We start from the raw sequence: 19350 nt of genomic DNA, 5'->3' as shown, positions 1-19350 counted from the left end.
ATGAGTGACACTATTACTAATAATCCCCACTTCAATTGACTATTAACTCTTCCATTAGCGTAACGGAAGCAGGACTCTTACAAAAAGTACTAAATAGAGTAACAGTAATTATTCTTAAGGTGAATCATTGATTTGCTTTCAGCCCAAGTGTGGTCTGTCATGGAGGATAGTGATTATCGATCAATGTTTGCTTCTCTTTCAGAGGTGGGAAGAAATGTCTTGGTGGAGGAAATCCCCATGATCTCCCTTTTTGATCCTCTCTGCCATCCTCACAAATTTTGCTATCTCATCAACCACTTGTAAAAACATGTAATAATAAGAAAAATACTCAGAAATGACTAATAGAAGAAAAAATTGCATACAAACTCATGCAAATTAAAATTTTTAAATGCCTGATTAAGGCACCAAAGGTAAAATGACAAACAAGAAATTTGTAGACCTAAGAAAGTATTCAAACTCAACCAGTAATTAAATTAGTAACATGTGCTATAATGGGGACTCAAACCCAAGATACTGTGCATGATAGGCAAGCACCCTACCCTTAGCCTAATCCCTGACCCATCAAACACATTTTTAAAGGAGTTACCATTTCTTCCTTATAAAATTAGCAAACAGTTTTTCACTGTTAGCAGGTATTTGTTGAAACTGGAACTATCATACACTACTCAGGGATGATAAACCCATATAAATTTTTGGAATAAAAAATTGTAAATATTAATTATCAAGGGTATGCAAAAGCTTCATAACTTTTGATTAATAATACTACTCAGAATCTGTCATGAAGTAAAAATTTGGATTTGTAAAAATGATTTTTAGCCAGGTGCCAGTGGTTCACAACTATAATCCTAGCTACTTGGGAGGCTGAAATCAGGTGGATTGCTGTTTGAGGCCAGCTTAGGTAAACAGTTCTTGAGACTCCCATCTCCAAAATAACCAGAGCAAATGGACTACAGGTGTGGATCAAGTGGTAAAGTGCTTGCTTTGCAACCATGAACCCTTTAGTTCAAACCCTAGTCCCATGAAAGGAAGAAAGGTTTTTGCTCAAAGATGTTCATATAGTTTTATTTATAATAGAAAAAAATAAAAATGATCTATGACCTCAATTATATGTGGTATTTAAGTTAAACTCAGAAACAGAGAACAGAAGCTGGGGTGGGATGGAGAGTTGTTGATCAAAGAAGTATCAGATACGTGGGGAATACGTTTTGAGATCTTTTACATAGGAGAGTAGCTATAGTCAATAGTAATGTATATTTTAAAATAACTAAAGAGAGCAAATTTCAAATTTCTTACCATAAAAATTATATAGGTCTGTCAGGTGATGTTATGTTAATTAGCTTTGTTTAATCATTCCATAATGTATACCTATATCAAAGTATCAGATTGGATCCCACCAATTTTTGTCAGTGAAAAATACTATCAATAATTTTTAAAACTCATTGGCAAAGAAGGCAACAGCAAGCATCCTTGAAGAAAAAAATTAATAAAAAATTAATTCTAAGAGTAAAGACAAATAAGTTATGATACATATAAACCAAAAGTACTAAAAATCATACTGATAAAAAAGAAGGATCTGTTTTATCATGCCCCAACTGGGTTTGTCCACTCACTGCTTGAAAGGTCAATGACATGAGGACAAATTGTTGGGGTAGGAAAAAAGATTTGCTTGGAAAGCCAGGAAATCCAAAGAAGATGGGAAGCTATCGTCAACAAATACCATGTTTCTCATCCTAGGCTCAAGCTCCTTTTATACCTAGATACAGAGGAGGACTTATATTAGGAAAGGATTGATAGGTGGAGACTTGAAGGCACTGCTCCAGGAGTCTGGAACAGGATGTTGTCAAACTGGTGAATGATAATCTGTTGATCATGATGGCACTGTAAATTTTGAAAAATATCTTCCTCTTTTTAAATTTTGTTTTATTTTATCACAATATAGACTAGGTGTGAACTTGTTGTGTAGCCCAGCCTGGCCTCTAATTTGAGAATCCTCCTGCCTCATTCCTCAAGTGCTGAGATTACAGGTTTGTGTCACCATGTCCAGCTGAAAATATTATTCTTATCATGGTGTCTTCAACTTTGAAAGGGGAGGAGAGAAAATAGGTAATTTTAGGGATAATTAATCTTGTATTACCAATTTTAGGCAAACATTTCTTAAATGTCTACCAGTATTTTTACTTGTTTCATCTCACTCAATCCCAAAATAACCCCATGAAGCAAATATTATAATCCTGTATTGTACAAATGAAGAAAAGCAGAAGTGGTAAAAAAAAAAAAAAACTTATTCAAGGTCATACAACTACTGGAACTTTTTTTTTTCACTACAATAAGTATTGAAAAAAAAGGAGGAAAGATGTGAATGAATGAGATGAAAATGAGGGTTAATATTATAAAATGGAAACTGAGTATCTGCACTGGAGGTATGTGCAGAAAAAGTGGTAATATCCTATAAAGAGTCCAATGCAAGCCAATATAACAGAAAACATCAAGGCCACTTATTTTAGACCTATAACATTATCCTGTGAGCACACAAATAGACATAATAAATGTGATTTATGGACACAACTGTCAGTGTAAAAAGGGTTCCCATAAGTGGCTTATAGCCTATCATTCAAATAGGAAATCTCTTTACATATATTCAGATGAGTTAAGATGAAAGATGGTCCTTTTCCTTGGCAATTTGGGGCAATGACTTCAAACTGAAAATGGTGGTAGATAGAGAAAAATCTCGTGAAACACAGACTTTGTTCCAAGGGTAAAACCTTGTACAGGACGGTCACCCTTATAACTAAGTTGGGTTTAGAATGGCTGTTACTGAGAAAATTATGAGTGATTCCTGTGCAAACAAAATGGACTTTTTAAAAATAAAGCTTCAAAATTATAACTACAGACTTGAGACTTTCACTTTCTTACAATTTGATTCTTAGGATTACTCAACTCAAATTTAAAATTAAGTTAAATCATATACAGAATATTTTATAAGCTTTGTTCATCTTCTCTACTCTGAGAAATCATTGAATACTATATCCTAGATGCCACTTTTTCTAAACTTTGGAGACAAAATGAATTACTTCCTCCTCTACACATTAATACTGCTAGAATATTACTTATCACAATGTATCATATATAATTATTTATAGGTTTATTTGTCCTATAAAGTTTGAATTTATATGAGGCTATCTAGAGAAAATAATTCACAAGTCTAAATGAAAAGGAAATATAAAGAAAAGGGAAAGTCCATTAAATTTAGTATTGATCCTCTAATTTCTTTTTTATAGGCCCTGTTACAATGGGCATAGTGTAAGGGGTAACTCAATACTATACTCTCCTGATTTTCCAGATCACAAATACCTATTGCTTTCTCTGCACTTCCAAGCACTTTTTAACTCTATCAAAGCCTTCACCCACTTTCCTTCCTTTACATTTTTGAATTTTTTGAAGAATATATCCAAAGTATCTTATATACAAGTATGAAAATATCATAATGAAGCCCAATATTTTGTATGCTACTAAAAAAGGAAAAAGTTTTAAAGAGATGATATCGTATTTAATTTATCTTTAAATACACAACAGCTTATCACTGTCCTAGCAAATAATATGAATTCAGTGAACTGTTAATTAACAATTTATTGGGACTGGAGATATAGGTTAACATGCATGAGGCTCTGGAATTGATCCCTAGCACCACAAAAGTAACCAAAAAAAACCAACTTATTAAGTTTGTCAATCAAAAGATTACAGTCAGTTTATGTTGTTTCTAGTCCCTAACTTTTACTGTATCCAAGATGAAGACAAAGTAGCCTTAGGAGCCTTTCGTCTTCCGGATGAGTCCTTCTATGGCATCCCACTCCTCCTTGGTGACCTGATGAAAGAAGAAAACATCAGTTTATTTGGGTTCTTGCATGTATTAAAGCTTAGTATCCTAGCTGCTAATATTATGTTATATAAAAGAAATGGCATTACCTTCCTTAGGGAGTTGAATTCGCCTGATATAAACACTTCCTCTCCACCATCAAATCGAATGACCTGAGGAAAAAAATATTAAAATCTCTGAAACAAGTCCCTTTTAAAAGATCCATTTTCACATCTTAACTGGATGGACTGTTTCCTTGGCACTTTCAATCAAAACCAAAATTTATGAAAAATAAAACTGATGATTAAATCTAAGTTGATTTATTCTTTTTAAAATCTTGTTTCTGACAAAATTCAACTCCATCTTAAAGATCATCTTAAAGCCAGGTCTACCAGGGTAACTTGCATTTAACAAGATTAATTTATTGAGGAATAAATTTTATAGGCTAAACAATATACATAAGATATCTTACATTATTTACAGCTAACTAGTATTTTAAAATCATATTTACATTCAGCATTGTCAGGATTGGTTCCAGAGTAAGTCTCCCATCCCCCCTCAAGTCAAGGGACACAAAAATGCTTACTGCTCCATTAATCCAAGAAGCATAATCACTGCAAAGAAAAGTAGCAAGATTTGCAAGCTCTTCCACAGTCCCCAGCCGACCACAGGGAATTCTGTCAATCATCTCTTTCTCAAATGCTCCAGTTGGGTCCAAACGGCTAAAGGCACCCTTAGAAATTAAGAAAACAATTAGTTTTTGATGTTGGGTGTGTGTGTGTGTGTGTGTGTGTGTGTGTGTTTAAAAGCAACCCTTTTCCCACTAAACTTAAAAAGTAAACTTGAGTAAGATGGAATGCTGCAATAGCAGCCTGGTCATATTTAAGGCCCTATGAAAAACAGAATTTCATCAAATTCCTTCACATTCACCTTTTCACATTCACCTTTGGCTGAAACAGGTCATTTAACCTAAATTTGATCTAAAAAAAATCAGTGGAGAATGTAACCGTGTCCTTAGTGTCTGCTCTATAAGATGAGGCTATCTTCCTTATCTCTCTCACAAAGTCATTGTAGGCATCAGATAAGCAAATGTGTATAAATTACTCTCAAATATGCGAAATACACTTAGTGTTGTGGGAATAGTGGTGTGGTTGTCATTCCTTTAGTAAACACAGAAAAGTAAATAGAAGTAAATAGGAAATATTTAAGAGGAAGTTCCTTTTCTTCTCTTTTCTTCCCAACATAATAGAAAAGGAATAAAACAAGTGTGTAGGAATATTAAATCCAAGCAGACAGATCTTAGAGAGAAAAAAACTAAATCAGCTACATGATTTTTGCTTCGTGTTAATGGTGTGCAGGGACAGACTGAGATGAGGTATATTATTGACTAATAAAAATGAGTCTTGAAATCTAGGTGACAGTTGTCCTTGTAATACAGGTATGAGACAGAGCACACACTTGAGGTTCCTTGTGAGCCCTACCGCTCTCCCTGGGCAAGTAGAAAGCAGCAGGGGTAAAGGGTAGCAACTGGTCCCTACCCTCATTCTATCAGAGCTTCTTAGAGAGTTTCTACACTTCAGTGTTCTTTTAATCTGGGTGTGGTGGTGAATGCCTATAATCACAGCTACTTCGGAGGCATAAGTAAGAGGATCATTGTCTGAGGCTGGCTGGGGGCAAAAACTTAAGACCCTATCCGAAAAATAACTAAAGCAAAAAAGAGTTGGGGGGTGGAGGGATGGCTCAAGCAGTAGAGTGCCTGCCTAGAAAGCATGAGGCCTGATTTCAAACCTCAGTATTGAGAAAAAAAACACCTATACCTATGCTTTGGATAGAACTCATCTCTCTACTGCTAGACTACAAGCTCATTGATGGGAAACACTTTGTCATTTCAGTACCTATACACAAAGTGAGCACTAAAAAAGTACAAGTTAAATAAATACATAAAATGCGCTTAATCTTTCCTAGATATTGGGGTCCAAGAAAAAGCTTCTGTAACCACAGAGTTCTTTTCAGATAGTACTTTGAGTTATTTCTCCACTAATTTTATTAGACTTTTGGCTATTGAAGTGTTAGATATACAGCATGTTCAATTAAGTTTCACTTGCTCAGGTAATTTTCTTTACATTTTCCTCCTTTATGTTGCTAAATAATCTAATGTGATAATTTCTCTGTTAACATTTAATACCCCAGAGCTGTTTTTCACCCAAATGTTCCTTAGTATTATTTTCTAACATGTTTATGCATTTTGACAGGGTTTTCAAGGCTACATCCCAGGGATCATAAATTCTTGTTTCACATCAAAACAAAAAGAAGTGGGAGTGTAAAGTCATCTGGGATAAAGTGAAAGAACGGAAAATGTGGACATTCTGAGCAATACTTGTAACAGCATTAATGATAATTATCAGTTGCAATGGCTGTCTGTAAAGTTAATAAATCATAGGTATAAGACATGCCTTCAAAAGAATTTTTAATCACAGCAATGTAGGAGTGAGATGACACACATGATTGACTGAAAGGGAAAAGCACAGCCATGAGTCAAAGAAAATGCCACCAATACAAGACCAAACCTTCATGATGAATTTCTAGAGCATCCCTTCAATTAAAAATATACTTATATTTCCTGACTTAAAAAAAGAATACCAGTCAAAGGAATAAGAATCTTTAAAATATGGTGACAATAACAGCTTTGTCATAATAGGAGCAAATCAGAAAAAAATGCCAAAAATCGATGGCATAAAAGATTTTTGAAATTTAAGACATTGAAAGAGACCTAATCACAATATTGCATAGCTGCTATATTGCTGCCCACCTCACCATTTCTTATACTGAATAATGGCAAAGGCCTCTCCCCAATAACCAAGGTTCCAACCCTAGGCATTCCTGTAAAGTTCTTCACACCACAATGAAAATGCATCCATCACTGTTTCATCTTTATATTAAAACTTACTCTGGTTTTTATGGGCCCTGGTTGAATTATGTTGAATCGCATTCCATATTTACTCCATTCAGCTGCAAGAGACCTAAAAATTAAAATAAATAAAATGCATTTTAAAATATTATACCATAAGCTTAAAACCACAAACAGCCAAGATTCACTGAAGGCTTATAACATGGCAGAGATTACGCCCCAGGAGATATGTGCTATTACTATTCCCTGCCTTACAGACAAAGAGACTGAGGCACAGAAAGGATACATCATCTTCTCTACGTTATATGGTGTGGCCTGAGCTTGAGCCCTTAACCACTGTGCTGTATGGCCTAACATTTGTTTTAATGTCCTACCATCTACATTTTAGAACAAGAGACTAAATATCAACATACAGTTTTAGAGGTGTTCACAACTCATATAGAAATGTGAGTTTCATGTTATTCTCTCACATTTTCTGGAGTTGAATCTTGCATTTACAAAGTTTATTATAATTTTACTTAAAGCCTTGTGTATTGGATCACAATGTCTGCAGCATTACAAATACTTTAATTGAATAAGAGATGAATTACAAAGATTTAAAATATTAACCACATCCATGTTTAACTAGACTTTAATATAATTGTTGAACTGAGCTTCAAAGGAAATAGGAACCCACGAAATCTTACTAAATGTCCTGAAGCAAAACTAATAACACTAATAATAAAAATAGAACTTTGAAGTAATCTGTTTTAAAAACATACCTGGTATGGAATAATGTAGTAAAAAGGCTCTTTTCTGATGCTGGCATCTTAATATTAGATTTCCCAGCCTTGAAAACTGTGAGTAAATGAGTCTCTATTATTTATTTTTGGCGGTATTAACATTTGAACTCAGGGATTCTGGCTTGGTAGGCAGGCACTCTATCACTTGAGCCACGTCTCCAGCCCTTTTTGTTCTGGTTTTTTCAGAGATAGGTCTTGCCTTCTTGCTTTTTTGTCCAGGCTAGTGTGGCCCATGATCCTATTTTTAAGTTTCCCTCCATAACTAGGATGACAGGTGTGTACCACCACGTCCAAGTTTTTTCCCATTGAGATGGAGTCTTGCAAACTTTTTTAACTGAGTTGGCCTAGAACCACGATCCTTCCAATCTCAGCCTCTTGGCCTCCTGCATAGTTCGGGATGACAGGTGCATTGCACCACACCTAGTTACTGGTTAAGATGGGGTCTTGTTAACTATCCCAAGGCAGATTGGCTTCAAACAGCAATCCTCCAGATCTCAGCCTCCCAAGTATCTAGGATTACAATTGTGAACCACTAGTGCCCAGCTATTCTTTATAATTTACTTATTCTGGTTATAGCAGTACAAAATGGACAAAGAAAGTATTGCTTTTTCTCTTAAACAAATGTATACTACTGACCTAAATGGTAAAAGTACTTTGTGCTCCTGGAAGAGAAGAGAATAATACAATTCACAAGTAAGCAGTGGCTATATACCAAATCCTATTGGGTAATGAGGATTCAAAGATCTGGTCTCAGCCAGGCACTGATGGCTCATGACCATAATTCTAGCTACACAGGAGGCAGAGATCAGGAGGATCATGGTACAAAGCCAGCCTAGGCAAATAGTTCATGAGACCCTATCTTGAAAAATCCATCACAAAAAAAGGGTGGGTGGTGAAGGCCCTGAGTTCAAACCCCAGTACTGAAAGAAAAAAAAAAAAAAGATAAGGTCTTGTCGTTCCCAGTGGGGAAGTCAAGTAGCTTTAATATTATTTTTTAAAGTCTATGCTCCTCTTGGTGCTTCTGCTGCAATGAAGACACATTGTCTTCATTTTAGAATCTATCTTCAGTGTGTTCATCTTCTCAGATTGGATTAAACAAAGTTTCAAGACACAGAGAGTAATGGATGATTAATTCTATACAGGTAATGGGAGAAAACATCTCAGATCAGTTAATAACAATGGGAGCTTTGAAAGTAGGCCACATATTATTGAAAATTCCAACTACAGTACAACTCAGACATAGATGTATGAAAATGTGTGGCACACTTAAGGGAACATGGAACAGTTAAAGGAGATGAAAGCACAGAAATAATGGATGGAATGATATAAGAATATAACCATAGGTGAGACAAGGACTACTCCATTTCCATAATTGCCACATTCTTGGTACCTAGTACAATGGCAGGTACACAAAGGACACACAATAAACACTTATCAAATAAATTAACTAAGAAACAAATCTCAAGACAAGTCTGTTTAGACTGTCATACAGAGTTTTGGCTTTCATCCCAAAGAGTAAAATGAAAGAGGAAAATGAAAGGGCTGGGGATATAGCTCAGTAGCAAAGTACTTGCCTTAGCACATGTGAGGCCCTGGGTTTAATCCCTAGCACTCCCCTCCCACAAAAAGAAAAATGAGCTAAGTTTTTAGGAAGGGAAAAATCATAAACAGATATGTATTTTATAAAGATAATTCTGGTGGGAATGTGAATAAAAAATAAAAATGCTGCTAGCAATGAAATATATTCTAGGATTTTTATAGTAAGGCAGACAAACAAGAATGAGAACCTCCTATCACAACAAAGACAATGGGAAAGGCCAATGAGAAACAAGGTTGAAAAGTAAACACATGCTCTGGAGAAAAGGCCACCAGACTTCACAAGTGCAAGTGGTCTGACTTAGTCTCATTAATTTTATACAGTAGGTATAATAAAAGGATAAAGATGTATATATGAGGTTAGGAATGGCAGTAGTGAAGATAGATGGGACAGACACTGTGGTGTCTACTAAGGAGACACTAGCCACATGTGACTAAAATTTTTAAATTTAGTTTGTCAGTCACAGTGACTATATTTCAGGGGTCCAATGGCTGCATGTGGCCATTGGATATTGCAGGTATATACAACATTCCATCACTGTAACAAATTCTATTGGATGGAGCTACTACAGACAATCAGGACTCATCCAGGGAAGAGAAAGTGTTTCTTGGTGAAACTAAACTAGTCTTCGTTTTACTTTTCACCAAAAAGCAGGAATTAGTTCCATGAGCTAACAAAGCACTTTATCTTCAGGAAAAGGATCAACAGGATTACCACAGTAGTACTCACTTGTTCAAAGCTTCCACGCCTGATTTGGCAGAAGAACTTGGTACTACAAAACCCGACCCAGTCTCAGCATAGATGGTTGTAATAGCAAGAAATGCTGCTCCTGAAAATTTAAAGGAAACAGTGAATGAGCAATATAAACAATATCATTTCACATCAGGTAATAATGATTGCAAAAATGGGATCTGATTCAACAAGGTACAACAAAAACTGAAGCTTAAAAAAAAAAAAGCTCTCCTAGCCCATAACAAGAGTATAATCTAAGAACATTGTTATGTCTTGCTACTAATTTTGCTGTCTTTAGGATGGTCTAGTCTTTACTGACTTGTAATTCCACACCTGATGAGTCATTCATTACAAAGGCCCAAATCTCAAAGGCATGTCCCTATAACACTCTGCATAATCAGCTGGATGAGATTCCCACTAACTAAGCACCACTTAAATAAGACTAAATCAAATTTAAATTATCAAGAATGCCTCCCTCCAGCCATGATGGTCTTACCATAAACCCTGCTACAAACATCAAGAGAACTGTACAAGACACATGATACAGTTATTTTAAGACACTGTAGAGCAGGCAGAGAAGGACAGTGATTCCTAAGAGAAGGAAAATGAATAGAATGAAAGTAACATCACCTCAGATTTTTACTTAGAGTTATTATATAGACTGTGGCATAAAGAGAAATCCAAGCAGAAAATAACATTGAATTAAGAAGACAGAGGATCAGAGTTTTGGGAGGCTAAGGAAACAGATTTCTGAGTTGAGTTCCTCCAAGGAAGAAAGTATGCAAGGATAGAGCTCCATAAATCTTTGTAGAATGTCCTTGAGTCTGGCCAAATGCCAAGCTGTGCATGTTGAGATGAAATTCCACAAAGCTAGGTAAAGAATAACTTCCAGGTAGCTGTAAGCTAAACAATTAACAGACCTCACACAGGTTCACATATAGGAGTCCTAAGCAACTTCACTGAATATCCGGGGTTTTACAGAGGGGTTTTTCTGCCCCCTTTCCCCCTCCCTCTTTTTCTTCTTCCCTTCTTTCCCAGCTGAAGGTAGTATTTTCTAATACACAAATGCTGGGAGAATTCACTACCACTAGTCCTATACTACAATAAATTTTAAAGAAACTTCTTTAGGCTAAGTGAAAATGATACTAGATAGAAACTCAGATCTCAGAAAGAACGGTCAATATTTGAAATAGTAAATATATAGCTAAATAGAAAACAATCTTTCTTGTTTCTTAAACTTCTTTTTGTTTTTCTGGGGTGACACTAGGGCTTGAATTCAGGGCCTTGTACTTGCTAGGCAGGTAGTGTACTATTTGAGCCATGCCCCAGCCCTTTCTTACTGTAATTATTTTTTAGATAGGGTCTTGTGTGTTTTGCTGGGCCGGCCTTGAACCATGACCCTCCTACCTATGCCACGTAACTTGGATTAGAGAAGTAAACCACAATGCCTGGTTTATTTGTTAAGATGGGGCCTTATGTTTTTACCTGAACCGCCCTCAAACCGATCTCCACATTCCAATCATCTGAGATTACAGCAGTGAACCACTGTGCCCAGTCTAAATTTCTTTTTAAAATAACTGAGTGTATGAAAATACACTACGAAGGAGGGAAGATGGTGGATTAGATACCCATTCTTTCCTGTATCTCCAGGAATCTGAAACAAAACATCAGGTGCATGGCTACAGGAAAAGGTGGGTGGCATGGAAAGGCAAAAATGGCAACAGTGAACAGCAGACAGAGACCAGGAGAAACTCCGGAATTTTGAATTTCATATTTATAGAAGAAATAATGGACCTAACATAGAACATTAGCAAAATGGTAGGGAAGGGGAAGAATCTTCCTTCCAGTCCCTGTGGGCTGCACGTGGAAGAGAAAAGTAAGACTTACGGAGCTCCACAGGTACACAGCTTGCATTCCACAAAACATAAGAGATTTGAATCCTGTGTAGCAAGCAGACACTAGCAAAGGGGCCCTGCACTTGCTAGCTTATGTGGAGTGCAATCACCTTAGGAAAGGTCTTGCAGTCAAATCGTTCAGCCAGGGAGGGCAGAAGACACATTTTTGTATCACCAAACCCCAAAGGCTTCCCATTCTAAACTGGCTAAGAGTCAGTGTGGACCCAGGAAACTGACTGTGACATGAACTCAGATTCACAGACACACATCTACTTCAGTGGGAAGTGCTAGCCACACCACAGAGGGAAATCAAGGTGAATACTAGGGGTTGCTTTAGCCTGAACTCTGGTTAAGAGGAGAAAGACCATAAGTATAAGTGGGGATGCTAGGAGAGAGAACTGCCTGGACAGGGGACAGAGGATCACTCATTGCCTGTGCCCCACCAGTGCAGATGCTTCAGTCTGACTGCTGCTCAGAGGGCCAGAGAGACTTTGAGAAAAGACTGCACCTTGGGAATTTCTCATACCCTACTTCCCAGGCAGGGTACCTCTGGTCCAAATAGGTCCTTGGGCTCAGCTGTGTGAGCAATTTGAAGGCAGCTCCTGCACTCCCTGCATTAGCAGGTCTACATACAGAAAAACACAGACAGTAATTCAGCCCCGCCAGAAAGACAGGATGGGGTGCAGCTTGCAAGCAGCCTTTTCTGCTCCAATGTGTTTGAATTTAAGAGAGAAAAATGGTTATTTCCCCCACCTACATACACACATTCACACAGAAAATAAAGTGCAAAAGACAAGGGGGGATGGATGGAATGGAACATCTCTATCACCTTTTCCTAAGTAAGAAAGAAATATTGACTGCTTTGTTTTGTTTTTGCTGTTGTTTTATCTTTCTCTGCACTTATTTTATTGTGTTCTTCCTCACTATTATTTCTTACACCTACATCTCATATACTTGTCCTCTCTTTCCTATATGATTTCTTCTCTTTTTTCTTTATAATTCTCCCTTACTTTCATTACCTACTAATACTTTTACCTTTTAATAATTTTTAAACTCCTAGTTTATCTTATAAGTACACAAAGCCTGACTTATCCACAGATTTAGTACATGCAGTTTTGACCAAGTATAGTAAAAAAAATAAAAGAAATTTAAAAATAAAAAAGAAATTTCAAAAACAAATATTTTAAATTCCCATGCATACAATATGCATCTCAGTTGATGTGGAGACACTCACACTCACTCCCACTTTACCCTCAATAGTGTTTAGTCATATATGATCTGCTGAGTGAAAATATGCCCTCCAAAACGCAAATGGTGCCCCAAAAGTAAAGTAAAAGTTCATGCACTTTAATTTAACTGAAAAACTGAAAATTTTAGATTTGTTGATAGGCTGAATGTCTGTGGCAGAAGTTGGGCAAAATTATAGGAAAAATGAATCCAGCATCCATAGTGCAGTACTGAATTCTGTGCTTGCTGAGCATTCACAGTTTTTCCTCAACAGCAGTTTCCTTGGAACTATATACCCACAGATACCTACTTACTTTCTGTTCCAACCTTGAGGAATAGCAATATTCCTCAAACTATTTCATAAAATAAAAAGGGATGGAATATTGCCAAACTCACTTACAAAGGCAGTATTACCATTAGAGCAAAATTGAATAAGAATATAACAAGAAAGAAAAATACAGGCCAATTTACTGGATTAACTTAAGAAACAAAAATCTTTAATAAAATGCTTACAAGCCAAGTTCAGCAACACACTAATATATCATACACCATGATTAAGTCTGTTTCATTCCTGAGATGCAAGGAAAGTTCAACATAAACAAATCAATAAATATATTAAAGCATGTAAGCAGAAAAAAATCACATGGTCATCTCGATATACATAGAAAAGGCCTTTGACAAAATTTAATGTCCCTTTTGCTAAAAGCCCTGAAGAAATTAGGGACAGAAGTTTCATACCTCAACTCAATAAAGGCTATATACACAAATCACAGCTAACTAAATTGACAAACACTAAAAGCATTATTCTAAAATCAGTGATGTGACATGGGTGTTCATTCTCTCCATTCTTATTCAATACAGTGCTTATTCAATCAATCAATCACTCAATCAATCAATGCATAGGAATAAATCTAAAGAAGGAGGTGAAAGAACTCTACAATGAAAACTATAAAACACTGAAGGAAAAAATCAAAGACAACAGTAGATGTTGGAAAGATCTCCCATGTTGATGAGTGCACAGAATTAATATTTTACAAATGGCTGTTTGACCAAAAGCAATCTACAAATTCAATGCAATCCCAATAAAATTCCAATGACTTCCTCATAGAAATAGGGAAAAAAAATCCCAAAATTCATATAGAAGCACAAAAGACCACACATAGCTAAAGCAATCCTGAGCAAAATGACCAATGCTGGAGGTATCACAATACCTAACTTCAAACTACACTACAGAGCCATAGTCTCACAACACAAAAGCAAATATGTAGACCAATATAGGATACCAAAATAAACCCACGCAACTACAGACATCTGATTCTCAACAAATGTGCCAAGAAAATATGTTGGAGAAAAAGTCTCTTCAACAAATGGTTCTGGGACACTGCATATCCACATGCAAAAGAGGGAAACTATCTCTCACTCTATAAAAAAAATCAACTCAAAACGGCCAAAGATTTTAAAGTAAAACCTAAAACTTTGAAACTACCAAAGAAAAACATAGTGGAAACACTTTAAGATCTAGGTATAGGCAATTATTTTCTGAATAGAAGTTCAACAGCTCAGTAAATAATAGCAAGAGTTGACAAATGGGATTGCATCAAATTAAAAAGCTCTGCAAAGCAACAGAAGCAAATACTAGAGTGAAGAAACAGCTTAGAAAATGGGAGAAAATCTTTGCCAGCTATCCAGGTGAGAAGGGATTGATATTCAGAATATCTAGAATATATATAGAAGTCAAAAAATTGAACACCAAAAGAACAAATAATCCAATCAATAAATGGGCAAATATATAGAACAGATGGCTCTCAAAAGTGCAAATGGCCAATAAATACATGAAAAATGTTAAACAGCCTTAGCCATCAGGGAAATGCAAATCAAAGTTACATTGAGATTCTATTCCACCCCTGTCAAAATGGCTATCATAAAGAAAGCAAACAACAACAAATGCTGGTGAGGATGGAGAAAAAGGGAGCCTTATATACTGTTGGTGGGAATGTAAATTAGTTCAGTCAATATGGAAATCAGTTCCTCACAAAATCAAAAGTAGAACTATCATATGATTTTGTTATGCCACTCCTGGGAATCAAAGTAAGCATACAATAGAGATACCTGCACACCCATGTTTATTGCAGTGTTATTCACAACAGCCAAGTTATGGCATTAACTTAGGTGCCCATCAGTGGACTAATGGAGAAAGAAAAAGTGGTATTCTAAAATGGAGGAACTAGAGATAATCATGTTGAGCAAAACAAACCAGACTCAGATAAATATTGTATGTTTCTCTCATTTGTGGAGTCTAGATTTTTTTTAAAAAAAGACCTAAATGTAGAAAGGGGACTATTTGAGAAACCCATTATTTGTGCAATATGTATCCACTAATAACAGTATGGGCAAGGTGGTGCACACCTGTAATTCCAGTACTCCTTAGGCTGAAGCAGGAAGCGCAGGAGTTTGAGGTCAGTGGGGGGGCTATATAATGAGTTCCAGGCTAGCCTGGGAAACATAGATAGACTTTGTCTCAAAAAAAGTTTGTGTGTTCTAACTTTTAATGGTGTATTAATAATGATTCTGTAATAAATTATCAGTGCCTACAACATAGTAGGTTCTCAATAAATTAACTGAATGAATGAAAGATCAAGAGTAATCTTTGGCTCTGAGAAATCAGTGATTTTTTACTTCTTACTCAGACATAGCACTAGATAAGTAAAGACTCTAAGTTTAATATTTGCAAAAGGACCAAAACATACTTTATGTACTTCATGAAACACACTTTAAGAAATTTAAATTTGAAAGACTACAAGGAAAGTATTCTGAAGAACAATCAGGTAAGTTTTTCTCTCCTCCAAAAATTTAGTTTCTTTTTCCATCATCATTTTTTAGAATAGAAACAAAATTCAGTACATCCTGGAGAATATGGGGGTGAAGGAGGTAGCAGGAGTACCATTTTGAAGGGATGAGAAATAATAATGGTTATGTTAGTCATTCTAGTAATTCCTTTTAAATATTACTCTGTGAAAAACAAGGGATGTAGAACATTAGTGAGCTCCATTACAGTATCCTGACAAGAGATGCCAAGGGCATCATTCTTACAGCAAAATTGTAGCAACTACTTTAACAGTGACAATTACACAAAGCAAATGCTTCAATACAAAATACACCATCTTCCAATTGAGATTAAACAAGTATGTTTCTCCAAGTGTGGTGAGAGGGGTTTCACCATCATAATATAATTTAGATGTCGAAAATGAAAGTTACTGCACTCTTCTCTTTCTTACTGAGGGTTTTACTTCCTTAGATTAGACAATTTGGATATTCACTGCTTACAATAAAATGCTGCTCTTTTTTTTTCTTTTTTTTTCCTAAGTGTGAACAGGAGGTAACAATTTGACATTGCATTTTTTCAAAAGAAACAAATGTTGCCTGGTGAAACGATTAGCACCTGAACTTCAAAAAATGAATTATGGTGCTAAAAGTCCAAGGTAAAGAGCCGACAGATTCCCAGTTTAGTCACAGACATTTGTTCTTCTGTAAAAAACCAATGATTTCCATTAGAGTAATTGCCTATGGATGAAATTGGTAGAGTGGCAAGTTTCTAACAGTCTAGTGCAGATGACAGAAGTGATTTTCTATTATTTACTGATATTTAAAAAATAGAGAAAATTAGGTTATAAACACCAATTCTTAGAGCAATGGAACAGAATAGAGAAATAAGAAATAAATCCACATATATAACATTCAACCAATTTTTGACAAAGTTGCCAACATTCAATAAATGGTGCTAGGAATATGTGCTATCTATATGCAGAAGAATGAAACTAGAGTCTTGCCATATACAGAATCCATTAAAAATGGATCAAAGATCTAAATTTAAGATCTTAAACTACTAGAAGAAAACATAGAAAACATACTTCAAGACTAGTATGGGAGAATATGTTTTGTCTAACAACCCAAAAGCATAGGCAACAAAACTAAAATTAGAGAAATGTGACTATATCGAATTAATAAGTTTCTACACAACAAAAGAAAGAATCAAGTGAAGATTCAATGTGCAGAATGAGAGAAAATACTTGCAAACTATTAATCTAGCAAGGGATTAATACCCAAACTCAAAAAAACTCAACAGCAAAGCACAAATAATCCAATTTTAAAATAGTTAAATGATCTGACATTTCTCAAAAGATGTAAAATAACCAGTATACAAAAGTTTAATATCACTAATCATCAAGGTAATGCAACTCAAACCCAAAATAAATTATCACATCATCCCTGTTAGAATGGTTATTATGATAAAGAAAAGGATTACAAATGCTGATGAGGATAAGAGAAAGGGAAACTGTCATACATGATTGGTAGGAATGTCTACAGTACACCCACTATGGATAAAGTATGGAGGTTCTTCAGAAAACTAATAATAGAACTACACATGATATGGCAATCTCAGTACAGGGTACATATCCAGAGGAAGTGAAACTAATATGTCAAAGAAATATCTGCACTCCTGTATTTATCATAGCATTATTCGTAATAGCCAAGATATGGGATCCACTGAAGTTTCTATCAATGGACAAATGCATAAAAATTATATAATATCACACACACACAAACACACACACACATATATACAATGGAATGTCATTTAGCCATAAAGTGAATGAAATTCTATCATTTTTCAGCAACATGGAGAACATTATGCCAAGTGAAATAAGCCAGCTACAGAAGACAAGTACCACATGTTCTCACTCATACATGGGAGCTTAAAAAGTTGATCACATAGAAGTACGAGAGTAGTTGACACTAGAGGCTAGGAAGGGTAAGGAGGAGAGGGGATAAATAATAGGTACCCAAGTACAATTAGATACGAGGAATAAATTATCTAACATTCTATAGCACAGTACGGAGTATAGTTTAAAACTATTATATATCTTAAAATAACAAGAAGAGCATTTTGCAAAAGTAATTCTAATTACACTGATTTGATCATTATACATTGTATATAAGTATTGAATTATCACATACTACCTCATAAATATGTACAATTATGTGACCATTTTTTAAAAACTCCAGGTACTTAGGCTCAAACAAGCTTCCCTGGGCAGAAATTTCCCCCAGCAAGTCACTGAAGGAATAAGCATGCTTGCACAACTCCACTGGGAGAGAATTCTAGAAGGTGGAATTGGTCCAATATGCCTTTTTTCGTTTATTGTCTCAATGTGCCTTTTTCCTTTATTATCTTTGCTTTGTATCCTTTCACTATAATAAACCATGGCCATGAATATTAAATAAAAATTTAAAATGTTTAAAAGTTGTGCTAGCCTATCCTTATTTCAAAACAGAAAAAAATAGTAACAAAGAAATAGTAGCTATCACTCTGCCTATTAAAAATGATAAAATGTGTGCAAGGTTAGGTCTAAATTTCAGAAGACTCAAATGTTCCAAAACCTCGTCATTCTCATTCTCTCTAGAGATAACCCATTTTCAGTCTATTGGAAGTGTATTCTTTTCCTAATAAACCTTACTATCACTTTCACTACTAAAAACGTTCTAAAACCTTATTTCATTACACATTATGAAAATTAAATCAATGAACAAGTTGACCAATGACCAGTGATGGAAATGTATGAAGATACTTGAACTCAGATTGTACCCATTACTCATCCACTCTCATGTAAAATGCTCCATTTTGAAAATAATATCCAGATTTTTATTCACCTGTAACTTCAATTATTGCTATCTTTCACTTTGCAGATACTCTGCCTCTCATCAAAATTTGACTCCTGACTTCAAAGCTACACTGGTATTCACACCTCAAACCCAACTTTTGCCACCATCCTAGTAGATGTCAACATCCACATGGATAAGATCATAGATATTGCAGCTCCCAATCTTCCCATCTCCACTGACCTTCATGCTCCTCCAATTTAGTTACCACCTGATCATCATCATTATTCCAGAATACTGAAAATAATGTCTCACTCTGGATTCAGTCCCTCCTGTTCTCTTTCATCTTCATACTTCATGTGCTCTTTTAAGCTTCAAAGAAGGGTTGCTATACAGTGACATGAGGTTGGATAGGCAGAGAGTTTCAGATTATGGAAAATGAAGGAAGAGTAACTGACCACATATATCTATTATATTGGAAATAAGAATGCTTTGAAATTTTATTTTGGTGTTCACAGCTCGTACTTTATGTACTCCAGGAGAACAGCAGGATGGTTAAGAAAAGCTTTATGTTTTCTGATAATTTAACTGAACTGCAAGAACAATATAGAGCATTTTATTTAGTTCAATGCTTCTAAGACCTCTGGCCTTGAAAATCATTTTTTTATATCTATTGACTAAAAGGCTTTTTTTCTCAT

The 19350-nt window shown here is 35.5% G+C and overlaps 1 protein-coding gene across 2 annotated transcripts in view; it reads right to left on the bottom strand.

Annotated features, from left to right (window-relative positions):
• Positions 1 to 3609: 3609 nt before the first annotated feature.
• The window catches only part of Decr1 (2,4-dienoyl-CoA reductase 1), a 36994-nt gene continuing 21253 nt past the window's right edge, over positions 3610 to 19350 (bottom strand). For both annotated transcript variants that reach the window (XM_020156115.2, XM_074068810.1), the window contains exons 6-10: positions 9870 to 9969; positions 6801 to 6873; positions 4440 to 4586; positions 3964 to 4026; positions 3610 to 3862 (exon numbers count right to left, since the gene is read on the bottom strand). In XM_020156115.2, the coding sequence (XP_020011704.1) occupies positions 3803 to 3862; positions 3964 to 4026; positions 4440 to 4586; positions 6801 to 6873; positions 9870 to 9969 (443 nt within the window). In that variant the 3' untranslated portion in view covers positions 3610 to 3802. The remainder of the gene's footprint in view (positions 3863 to 3963; positions 4027 to 4439; positions 4587 to 6800; positions 6874 to 9869; positions 9970 to 19350) is intronic.

The sequence above is a fragment of the Castor canadensis genome, chromosome 3 (assembly GCF_047511655.1).
Source record: "Castor canadensis chromosome 3, mCasCan1.hap1v2, whole genome shotgun sequence".
NCBI lineage: Eukaryota > Metazoa > Chordata > Mammalia > Rodentia > Castoridae > Castor > Castor canadensis.
This window is presented reverse-complemented; position numbering and strand designations above follow the sequence as displayed.